The sequence below is a fragment of the Medicago truncatula genome, chromosome 7, assembly GCF_003473485.1.
Source record: "Medicago truncatula cultivar Jemalong A17 chromosome 7, MtrunA17r5.0-ANR, whole genome shotgun sequence".
Taxonomy (NCBI): Eukaryota; Viridiplantae; Streptophyta; class Magnoliopsida; order Fabales; family Fabaceae; genus Medicago; species Medicago truncatula.
This window is the reverse complement of record NC_053048.1, coordinates 3,824,691-3,837,231: the sequence shown is the minus strand read 5'-3', so window position 1 is coordinate 3,837,231 and position 12,541 is coordinate 3,824,691. Positions and strand designations below refer to the sequence as shown.

Sequence of the window (12,541 nt, the reverse complement as noted above, 5' to 3'; positions counted from 1 at the left end):
CACCTTATAAGGTGAATAATTGGGGTGTTCGGGGTTCGAATTAATATTAAGAATTGAATATTATGAATTGAATTATACTATTATTTCCATTCAACTAAACTATTTTGATACATATTAGCACTTGATATATTTATCGATATCGCACGGGTCAATGGTCTAGTAAACATAATGTAATGGAATTGAAAAGTTATGAAATTGGGTTTGGGGGTATTTTGGTTAATTTGAAATTGTTGGGAGTATATATATATATATATATATTCTTATAACCTTGAGTTGATACAATACAGATCAAGGGTAACGCCGCAACAATGGGCAACAAAGAAGATGATGATGAGTTGGATTATGAATATGAATCTTGCCTTGGTTCCCGGCGCCCTAATGCTCATGGTGGCCGTGGTTCTCATTCTTCCACCCTCCAACCTCTCTCCAATCGCAACCAGAGGTTCTCTAACCGCATTCGTGCTTCTCCATTGGAGGTTGGTGAGGGTATTCAGTTTGAGCTGTTTTCGTGTGTGTGTGTATGGTCTTGAAATGTGACTTGGAATTTATTGTTTGTTGTTACAGGAGTGGGAAGGAAGAACAAATATTGGCATGTCTAACACTGTTACCACAGAAATTCGTGGAAGTCTGATGCATATGTCTATCGGTAAAACTAAAACTACTGGGAAAGTCGACCGAGCCACTGTTGAGAACGTACGTAACCAATCATTTTCTTCTTACAATTCATTTTCAATAATTTGTATACAACTAACACAAAAATTCCCTCAGGCAATTGATCTCAGAACGCGCATGGCTATATTTAAGATGATCAACAATAATCTGTTTCAGCATATTAATGGATGCATTTCAACTGGAAAAGAAGTATGCTTTTATTTTATTCACACGTTTCAGTTTTCTGTCATCTTGTCATTACAGTTTTATAACATGGACTTGATGTGATGCATGTCCATAATTATCAGGCAAATGTTTATCATGCTACCGATTCCGATGGTCAAGAATATGCAATTAAAATACACAAAACATCTGTTCTGGGATTTAAGTAAGTACCTTGCGTAATTGATCGTTCTAACTTCTCAACGCTGAAAGTTACACAGGCTACTATTATCTTTTCTTTTTTTACCTCACTTTTATGATCTCATTGGATTTCAGGGATAGAAATAAATATGTCAAAGGAGATCGCCGCTTTGAACGTGCCTACTGTAGTCGTAATCCCAGAGAAATGGGAAAAACATGGGCAGAAAAGGAACTCAAGAATCTTTATAGGTTTGCATATGCTATTTTTTCATTCTTTCATATTTTTCCAATATACAAGGGTTCAATTACTCATTTTGCCTAAGCTTTTCTATATCCGAGTGCAGGATAGCTGCAAAAGGAATTAGGTGCCCTAAACCGCGTCATCAAAAGCTACATATGGTGGTGATGGATTTTATTGGTACTGCTTTTATTCTTCATTTTGATACAATCTGATTGTCCCAATTCTAATCAAAATGCTCTCAGTTGTGTTTGTTACATTGAACACCACCGGTGCTATATGTCTTCATTTCATTAAAAAAAGAAATAAAGATGGAAAGTTAAGCAAAGGATGCATGGTTCGGTATTTGATAGAATGAATTATTGGACCAAGAAATTTCCAATTTCTCGCTGTACCATATCATGATATCATTCTGCTAATACACACTGCAGTTTAGACAAGAATTCAAGTACGTGTTTAACCTAAGTTCTCTGGTTATTTGATTCATGCAGGAAAGGATGGTTGGGCCGCTCCACGTCTCAAAGACGCAGATTTATCTTTAGGCAAGTTACTGGAAGGCTATGTTGAGGTGTGTCATACAATGTCATCGGTTCGATTCCAATAGCCGGCTTTTTTTCTCTATTTGTTTTCATTTTTGACACGAGGGATAATCTCTTAGAACAAATCAAGAAAATAACCTACTTTTTTTCATTTTCTATTTATTTATTTAGATAGATACACAGTAGAATAAATTTGGATACTGATTGAATCTTTCCAGTTCTTTTCTGTAGTATAATATTTGTAGTACAATACTTTAGTATAGTAAATTTAACATGGCTTAGAAAAAGTTAGAAATTAGCCCTTTCGAAGGTTTCTTTGATGCTTTAATATACGGTTCCTGTTTTGGTGTTCAGAAGCCATGATATTTAGGATGGTTACTAGAAGCTAGATTCGTCAAACAGCGGCTGTAGCGCTACCGCGTAGCGGATGTTCAATAAATTGCTAAATAGCATGTTGTTATATACGCTATTTTCTACAACGTGTTGCTAAATAGCGGATATAGTTGCGCTGTAACACTGTAGCATAGCGGAATTTGAACTGACCGCTATTTTATGCTATCCGTGATTGACAACAGTGCTAAAAGCTCACTCTTGTGATTAAAGCGCTGTTGCGTAGCGGAGTTTGAACTGATTTTCTTCTGGGTTATCATTTTAGGATTCTTTATGAAGTACTTTTCACACATTTCTTATACATTTATAAATTCTAATGGTGCCAAGGTTTATTCTCTTATGACAATATTTGGCAATTTTCTGTTATGACATTATTAGCATGTATTCTAGATAATTGTTGCAATGCGGGATTTATATCAGAAGTGCAGATTGGTGCATGGTGACCTCAGTGAATATAATATACTTTATTATGAGGTGAATACTCCTTTGGGTGTTATATTTTTAGTGACTAAATGTCTCTGTAAATTGTTTGCTTACATATTCTTTACTTACCAGGGTCACTTGTATATTATTGATGTTTCTCAAGCGGTTGACATTGACCATCCTTGCGCTCATTGTTTACTGTTTGAAGACTGTAAACATGTATCCGTAAGTTCTCCTAGGAATTGGCTGTTGATTACACATCTCTTGTCTTCTTTCTCATGTATTGCGGGGTTGATAAGGACAAATGTGTGATTAAAAGTACTTGCTTTCGTGCAGGATTTCTTTAAGAAACACGGTGTAGGTGTCATGACAAAAACAGAGCTGTTTAAGTTTATAGTTAATGCGTTCATTGCTGATGATGATGTTGTGGATAGTTACTTGGAAAAGGTATCTGTCATTGTTTATTTACATTCTCTGAACAACTTCTAACATATTTTTTTTTTTGTCATTGTTTACTTGCATTCTCTGAACAACTTCAAACATATTTTTCTAATCCTTCAAAATTTGCAGGTGCAACAAAAAACTTTGACCGGAGGTGCATCCGAAGAGGATGAGATTTCAAATTGGGTATCTGCGCTAGTAACTTGCCTTAAGTTACTTTTTGCTTGAATTTTAGAAAATGCAATGCAAGAAAATTCTCCTAGCATTAAATAAACTTACCAATAAACTTAAACATGGGAGCTTATTTATACTGCTAGAATGCTTTTAAAAGTTATACTAGATGCTATATAAATTTCTCCAAGCAAACCCTGACGAAGGAGAAAAACTAATTTATGGAGATCAAGTCCCCTTAGGCTTTGTTTGGGAGTTTGGAGGAAGGGAGAGATTGCTTTGAGGGGATGGGAAATATATAGAAAAATGGAGAAATCTTTCACATTTTTTGAAAGAGCAGTCCTTAGTGTACAGGAACTGGAACACATACCATACAGGAAAAACAATTCTTACATTTTTTTTTTTATAATTAGAAAAAAAGCATAAGCAATATCGTGAAGGCTGAGATTCTACCTAGGATGGGGGAGGTGAAGGTTTTGTGAAATACTGACCCGGATATCAGATCAAGTCAATGTTCGAGGCTTTCCTCCTTCGATCCAATGATCATGCTGGAAAAGACCACGATCCCTCCTGCTGGCAATCCCATGTGTGACACAGTTGCTCCTCACATAGTGAGGGTCTCGAGTCGTGAAATTGTGGGGCAATCCCACTTTCAAGATTGCGATTTTAATTACATTGACTCGTTGAGTATAAGCATGACAACTATTTTACTTTATATGATAAAAATGTAAAATTCATACTTTATTTAACACTCCAGTATCGTTGATTTTAAGAATGTATTTTGAAGAATCAAAAGCACCAGTCGTATTGGGACATTTACTATTTATTTAGCACATTGAGTTTTATTTTTCTCTCCATTCTGACATTGTTTATCTTCTTGAACTCTTGTTACAGTCTGACATTGCGAATACACTAGTTAATGTTAAGAATGCTGAGGAGGCTGTACAACTTATAAAGAGCACCATTGACCATCAAAAGCAGAAATTAGATATCAGAGATTATTCACATGTCGTCTCTGATGATAAGTCTAACCTCTTAGAAGGTGATGTTGCCGGTGAGGACGAAGATAACAACAGTGATTCCAAAGAGATTTCATCTTCCGAAAGTGATCCTGAAGAGATTTCATCTTTTGAAAGTTTTCCGAGGACTCCTATTGAGAAAAGTGTTTCGAGGACTCCTATTGAGAAGAAAGATGATAGGAAGAAAGCTAGGAAAGAAAGTGAAAAGAAGATGAAAGAGAAGAAAAGAGAAAAAAGGAAAACTAAAATCTCCAAGGCTGCAAAGAAAAGAAGGATAAAATTGACTAAAGCCCCCAAGACAAGATAGACGGCAGTAACTTTCAATGGCTGTATGTATGAGTGTAGGTTTTGAATTTTCGGATAAAAGGTATAGTGCTGCCAAAGATATGAAATTTATTTCTACTTTTGTTTTCTGGTTATGCATACTTTTTGATCAATGTGGGAAAAACTTAATATTTTGGAGAATGCTATTTTAGATAGTGATAAACATTGTCGTAAAAAAAAGGATTGTGGTAGGGCCAATTAGAGAAATCTGTTTGTGTTATGAATGAATAATATTAATATGATGTGGATGTCCATTTGTCTAGGACCTTTTTTTGAAGAATTTCTGTTAGCCAAAGCCCAAATCCAACTGCAGCCCAACTGAACACTAAGCCCAAAAGACTCATCAAGAAGCCAGCTCACCTCAAGGACTATGTGTGAGTGGCGGTTCAAATGTAAAGGATGGGAGAAGTCACCGCTAGCTGACAAATAATGTGTCTGATTCCATCTGTTTGTACTCTATCTTATATTTAATTGCTGGCACTAGGCCGTTAGTTGTCTCCCTAAAGCAAGGGCAGCCTTATGATCAATTGTATGACAGCCATTAGATCAATACTCTGTGGCTATAAGAACCAAATTGAATCATGAAATAAAGGAGCAGAAAATTATTCCAGTCTCTTTCTCTAAATTCTTAAAGGAGGATTCCCTTGTCCTATCCCAACAAGGAACCAAACCCTAACAAATTGGTGCTTTCATTGCCTCTACTCTATTTCCATGGCACCCACAAACTCAGAACGCCTTGATGAACTATCAGAAAAGGTCGATACCATCCTCAACCAACTCGCCATACTCACCACCACCCCATCTCCACCATCACCACCACCTCCACCACCACCAAATCCACCCCCTCCTCATATGAAACTAGATGTACCCAGATTTGATGGCTCTGATGCAATGGGCTGGATATTCAAAATAAACCAGTTTTTTGACTACCATCAGACCTCTGAGGAAGATAGACTCACCGTTGCTTCCTTCTACATGGAAGGTCAAGCACTGAGCTGGTACCAATGGATGCATAGGAACCAACAAATCACTTCTTGGTATGGTTTGTTGCAAGCCCTTGAAACCCGTTTTGCCCCATCCTACTATGACGACCCATCCAGTGCTCTGTTCAAACTCACTCAACGTTCTTCTGTCAACCAATCTCTCCATGAGGTTGAACGCCTTGCAAATCGCATCGTCGGACTCCCACAACCGTTCCTCTTGAGCTGTTTTATCTCCGGTCTCACGCCGGATATCCGCCGTGAAGTTCAGGCTCTCCGACCGATGAACCTTTCTCAGGCCACCGCCCTTGCAAAACTCCAGGAAGACAAACTCACAGACCGCCGGCACCACTTTAAGGGTAAGCTCCACAACCCCTCACCTCTTTCTGTGGTTCCTTCCTCTTCAACCTTACCACCGCTACTCCCTGCTCCAACCCCTTCACGTGTCAATTTTCGCAAACTCTCGACGGAGGAGATGGCCTCTCGTCGTGAAAAGGGACTATGTTATAACTGTGATGAAACCTTCACCCCACAACACAAGTGCAAAGGCCGATTCTTCCTCCTCATTTCCGATGACGGTTTCGACACCGACCCACCTACACAAACTGACACTACTACCAATGACCAAGATATTAACCCAACCACCATTATCCCTGAACCACCAGACCAAGAGGCTCACATAAGCTTTCACGCCCTTTCTGGCGGTACCGACCCAGCCACCATTCGAATACGAGGCCACATCTCAAACCACCCAGTTACAGTCCTTATCGATGGCGGTAGTACTCACAATTTTGTGCAAACTCGTATAGCAAAATTTTTAGAGTTGCCTTCACATCCAACAAATACCCTTAAAGTCATGGTTGGTAATGGTAGCATACTGGAATGTCATAGTTTATGTTCATCCATTCCCATCTCATTACAAACACAGACCTTCAATATTGATTTTTACTCCTTACCACTTTGTGGAGCTGACGTGGTGTTAGGAGCCCCTTGGCTGAGATCTATCAGTCCAGTCCTCATGGATTATACCTCCCTCACACTTTCCTACACCTCAAATAACCAAACAGTTACCCTCACAGGAATCAAACCAACTGTGCCCAACGCAATCTCAGCCCAACAACTCAAAAGATGTGTCCAAACCCATTCAGCTTCTGAACTATTCCATATCCAAGCTGTAACCCGACCTGCGACCCAAAACTCACCCGACCCACACCCAATCTCACCAATCCAAAACCTACTCCATCGTTTCCAGACAGTTTTCACTGAACCCACCAACTTACCTCCATCACGACCCTCAGACCACCGCATCACCACACTCCCCAACTCAAAACCAATCAATGTCCGCCCATACCGCTACCCATATTTCCAGAAAAACGAAATAGAACGACAAATTCAAACCATGTTGGCCGCCCACATCATCCGACCAAGCCATAGTTCCTTCTCCTCACCGGTGCTGCTCGTAAAAAAGAAAGACGGTACATGGCGTTTCTGCGTCGATTACCGTGCACTCAACAACATCACCATCCGCGACAGATTCCCCATGCCCACCATCGACGAGTTACTCGACGAACTTGGCGGAGCTTCATGGTTCTCCAAACTAGACCTCAGACAAGGCTTTCACCAGATCCGGATGCATGAGGAAGACATCCCAAATACAGCATTCCGCACCCACCAAGGGCACTATGAATTTCGAGTCATGCCTTTCGGCCTCAGCAACGCACCATCCACTTTCCAAGGCACCATGAATGACCTGTTCCGTCCCTTCCTCCGCCGCTTTGTCATCGTCTTCTTCGACGATATACTAGTCTACAGCACATCCTTAAAGGAGCATCTTCAGCATTTGGAACAAGTATTCCAGACCTTAGTAAATGGCAATTTCTTCTTGAAACTTTCTAAATGCCTATTTGCTCAGAGACAACTTGAATACTTGGGTCACATGGTCTCCACTGATGGCGTTTTCCCAGAACCTTCCAAAATCCAATCAATACTCAACTGGCCCCTCCCCAAGTCAGTCACTGAATTAAGAGGATTCCTTGGGTTAACTGGATTCTACAGAAAATTCGTCAAAGGTTACGCATCCATAGCACTACCCTTAACCAATCTACTTCGTAAGGACTCATTTATCTGGTCCGACGAAGCTACTGCTGCTTTCCAAGCCCTCCAGAAAGCGATGACCCAGACTCCGACCTTAGCCTTACCAAACTTCTCCAAACCATTTGTCTTGGAAACAGACGCATCCGGCCTGGCCATGGGCGCCGTACTGATGCAAGATTCTCACCCTATCGCCTTCTTCAGCAAACCCTTTTGCCCTCGCTTACGACGGTCTTCCACTTACATCAGAGAACTCCATGCCATCACCACCGCCGTAAAGAAATGGCGCCAATACTTACTTGGCCACCCCTTTGTGATTTTTACCGATCACCAAAGCCTCAAAGAGTTATTAACCCAAGTCATCCAAACACCAGAGCAGCAACTCTACTTGTCAAAACTGATGGGATATGATTACTCAATTCAATACAAGTCCGGTAAAACTAACGTCGTAGCCGATGCACTCTCCCGCCATCCAGAGACAACCTCAGGTATGAATCTCTCTCTCTCTCTCTCTCTCTCTCTCTCTCTCTATGCCAAACTTCACCTTCTTAGAGCATCTTAAACTAGCATTGGCTGCTAGCCAACCATTCAACACCTTGCTCACTCAAATTCAACAAAGACCCCAATCTTTTCCACACCACAAAATTCAAAATGGCCTCATTTTTTACAAAAACAGAATCTGGTTGGACCCTGACCTGCCGTTCCGTTTAACCATCTTAGAGGAATACCATGCTTCCCCCTTGGGCGGCCATATGGGTATCACTAAGACGCTTGCGAGAGTACAAACCAATTTCTGGTGGGAGGACATGCGTAATGATGTCAAGACATTCATTACTGAGTGCTTAATTTGCCAACAGATGAAATATGAAACTAGAAAAACCCCTGGCCTTCTCCAACCCCTACCCATCCCAAATGCCATTTGGGAAGACTTATCACTAGATTTCATCACCGGCTTACCACCGTCCAATACCCACACTGCCATCTTAGTTGTCGTTGATCGCTTCTCCAAGGGCGTCCACTTAGCCCCCCTTGCACCCAACTTTACTGCTCACCGGGTTGCCACTATCTTTTTTAACAACATTTGCAAATTACATGGCATTCCCCGCAGTCTTGTCTCCGACAGGGACCCAATTTTTCTCAGCAAATTCTGGCGTGACCTGTTCTCTCTATGCGGTACTAAGCTACGCATGAGCACCTCCTATCATCCCGAATCTGATGGTCAAACAGAGGTGTACAACCGCGTCTTGGAACAATACTTACGCTCATTTGTCCACTCCAAACCATCCCAATGGTCGAAATTTCTCTCCTTGGCAGAATGGTCCTATAATACTTCAGTGCATTCCTCAACTGGGTTCTCTCCCTTCCAAATTACCTTTGGCAGAGAACCACCTTCTATTCCTAGGTACCTTCAGGGATCATCTACAATTGAAGCTGTAGATTCCATGCTGGACAACCGACAACAACTCATTGAGAAACTGCGCCGCAATCTGCTGAAGGCACAAGATAAGATGAAACACTTTGCTGACAAGAAACGCAGGGAAGTTGAATTTATTCCAGAACAGTGGGTTTATGTCCGCCTCCGCCCTTATCGTCAGAAGAGTCTCTCAGATGCTGCCTACACAAAGTTATCCAAACGCTTTTATGGACCCTTCCGCATCACGGAACGCATTGGAAAGGTTGCCTACCGTCTTGAATTACCACCACAATCCAGAATTCACCCCGTCTTCCATTGTTCTCTCCTCAAACCACATCATGGACCTGTCACATACTCCAATGACCTGCCACCTTCTGCTATTGAGAACCACCCCTTGGTTGAACCGCTTGCACTAATTAATCAAAAGCTGGACACTACTACCGATCCACCTACTCCTATGGTCTTGGTTCAATGGAAAGGGCTCGCCCCTGAGGATACTAGCTGGGAGGATTGGAACATGCTTCAACAGAAATATCACCTTGAGGACAAGGTGATTTTTCCAGACCCAGGTGATGTTAGCCAAAGCCCAACTCCAACTGCAGCCCAACTGAACACTAAGCCCAAAAGACTCATCAAGAAGCCAGCTCACCTCAAGGACTATGTGTGAGTGGCGGTTCAAATGCAAAGGATGGGAGAAGTCACCGCTAGCTGACAAATAATGTGTCTGATTCCATCTGTTTGTACTCTATCTTATATTTAATTGCTGGCACTAGGCCGTTAGTTGTCTCCCTAAAGCAAGGGCAGCCTTATGATCAATTGTATGACAGCCATTAGATCAATACTCTGTGGCTATAAGAACCAAATTGAATCATGAAATAAAGGAGCAGAAAATTATTCCAGTCTCTTTCTCTAAATTCTTAAAGGAGGATTCCCTTGTCCTATCCCAACAAGGAACCAAACCCTAACAATTTCTCTATGACTTTCTACATACCTTAACTCCTTTGAAGAACTATTATTTTTTTTTTTACGGATACTTGAAGGATCACTCATACAAAGAATTTTCTTGATTGTTTATGAAGATTTTAGATATAGTTCATGAAGAACTAAGATTTACTATTAAAGAATCCTTGAAGGATTTCCAAAATTGTGATTTTATAAATTTAAATATACAATAAAAAATTTAATATACTTGATGTTTTGTTTCAGCAAAGTTCACCTCATCTTCCTCATGGTTTACATAAAACATGGATATGTTACTTCATTTTTTGATTAATCGGATGAGTTTATGTCTTTGTCATCCCAGGCGATATAAGCCCTTCTTTTTGTATGAGAACTTAATATTTCCTTTTCTTTGCATTTATGCCTCATCTATTTTTCGAACTTGCGAACCATTTTTCTCATACCTTCCTCATTTTCATCAAGGTTATCATTGTATTCTTATTTGCTTTCGTTGATATTTGCTTTCAAGACAAGACCTTTCCTCTACTTTTCACCTTTTTTACTTTCAAGTCATCTTGAACCATTTCCTATAGCATTCTAAATATCACAATCTACTCTCTCGATGAAAAATTTTCATTCTCTTTTTTCAATAACCATACCTTTCGCCGTTGAAAGATAGGGGACTGTTTATTGAACCGTTGTTTGAAGTCATCTTTGCTCTCGAGACGATTAGTCCTTAACAAGAATTCAGGGTATGATAACACTTGTTCAACAAGTGACTTCAAACACGCAAGGGAGATGTGTGTCAACATAATCTTCCTTTTAATTGAGTATCAACACAAATATGCCATTTAAAATCTTTAGTGTATGAAAGTTCAGCCTACAAATAAAGCACTTTGAAGCTATTAGGCATAAAGGTTGAACACAAAACACATGTAAAGCTATATACATAAAAAATAAAAAAAAACATGTTCAACTATTATTCTTAGTAATGAAACCATATATAATAAAATAATTGATTTGACCCAATTCTAATCAAAATGCTCTCAGTTGTGTTTCTTATATTGGACCAAGAAATTTCCAATTTCGCGCTGTACCATATCATGATATCATTCTGCTAATACACACTGCAGTTTAGACAAGAATTCAAGTACGTGTTTAACCTAAGTTCTCTGGTTATTTGATTCATGCAGGAAATGATGGTTGGGCCGCTCCACGTCTCAAAGACGCAGATTTATCTTTAGGCAAGTTACTGGAAGGCTATGTTGAGGTGTGTCATACAATGTCATCGGTTCGATTCCAATAGCCGGCTTTTTTTCTCTATTTGTTTTCATTTTTGACACGAGGGATAATCTCTTAGAACAAATCAAGAAAATAACCTACTTTTTTTCATTTTCTATTTATTTATTTAGATAGATACACAGTAGAATAAAATTCGGATACTGATCGAATCTTTCTAGTTCTTTTATGTAGTATAATAATTTATGAAGAAACAAATGTGGGGGGTGGGGGGATGGCAAGGCAGTATCAAGAGGAAAGAGAGTGTGTAAACATTAACTTTCATCCGTGAATTATATATTTTTGTCTCTTAGTTTTAATTTTATGATGAGTTTTTTGTCCGGCCAAAAAGGATGCTAGTTGCTAAAATAGACCTTTTAAAGTGCAATGGTTTTATGGTTGCTGATTATTTTTTGTTTTTAGGGTGTGCACTAAAAGAATTTCCCAAATTATCAACAAATTCAAAATTGCATTATTGAGAAGTTTAAACCTTTGGTAATTACTACAGTGTAAACCCTCAGTAATGTAGAAAAAAAATGCTCAATAACATTATTGACGGAATAATCATTCAATAATTCAGAAAATTACAATATTAACAAATAAATCCGTTAGTATTGTTAATGACCAATACTATTATGATAGATCTAAAAATCAGCCAGTAACCTTTATTTCCCTCAGTACCCATTCTTACAATCTTTTCTCTCTTCGAACACTTTCTTACGGTTTTTTTCTCTTCCAAATCACACACCATACACTCTTCCTCATCTAGGCATCATAGTGGTTTCAGGTCTAAGAGTGTATACATCACTATCATTGTGAGAATATCTTTTGAAACTTTCATAACATACTATATATGTAGTATTCTCACGTTGGGTCAATCCAGTATCAATATTACCCCTAACATTTATACCTATATATAGACTTAATATCTCATATTCATGACTTATTAGATCTGGTCATCGGTCTATATACATAATAGTCTCTACGCTTTATTATTATCCCAATTTATATTAAAGCTTGACTATAGATTCATTTAAGAATAACGTTTTTTATGTTAAAGTAATCTCATGATTAAGTCACAGTTAATATTTCATCACATAAACTACCTATTCTATGGACTTTATTAATCTTACAACAATTATAATAAAGAATTGCATATGTTATTTAATAATAAAAGTCATGATACATAGCATAAGTTTCACATAAACTATTGACATTTAGGGCTTACACCAACATTAATAGCATCTACAATTTCCTCCTCCACCAATATCTTAGTTGAG

At 39.1% G+C, this 12,541-nt stretch overlaps 2 protein-coding genes across 3 annotated transcripts; both read left to right on the top strand.

The window, feature by feature from the left end:
- Positions 1–260: 260 nt before the first annotated feature.
- On the top strand, positions 261–4,738 carry LOC11409162 (serine/threonine-protein kinase RIO1). 2 transcript variants are annotated; one of them, XM_024770348.2, is made up of 12 exons: positions 261–476; positions 565–693; positions 769–861; positions 960–1,039; positions 1,150–1,263; positions 1,359–1,432; positions 1,744–1,820; positions 2,572–2,655; positions 2,737–2,829; positions 2,941–3,051; positions 3,175–3,231; positions 4,111–4,738. In XM_024770348.2, exons 1-12 carry the CDS (start codon positions 309–311, stop codon positions 4,540–4,542), a joined length of 1,512 nt encoding a protein of 503 aa, XP_024626116.2. In that variant the 5' UTR covers positions 261–308; the 3' UTR covers positions 4,543–4,738. The 2 variants fall into 2 exon arrangements, with proteins under 2 accessions (XP_024626116.2, XP_039683309.1); XM_039827375.1 differs by having other exon boundaries at positions 565–861.
- Positions 4,739–5,270: 532 nt separating this feature from the next.
- On the top strand, positions 5,271–9,711 carry LOC120576913 (uncharacterized). Its single transcript, XM_039827581.1, has 2 exons — positions 5,271–8,118; positions 8,351–9,711. Exons 1-2 carry the CDS (start codon positions 5,271–5,273, stop codon positions 9,709–9,711), a joined length of 4,209 nt encoding a protein of 1,402 aa, XP_039683515.1.
- Positions 9,712–12,541: the final 2,830 nt, after the last annotated feature.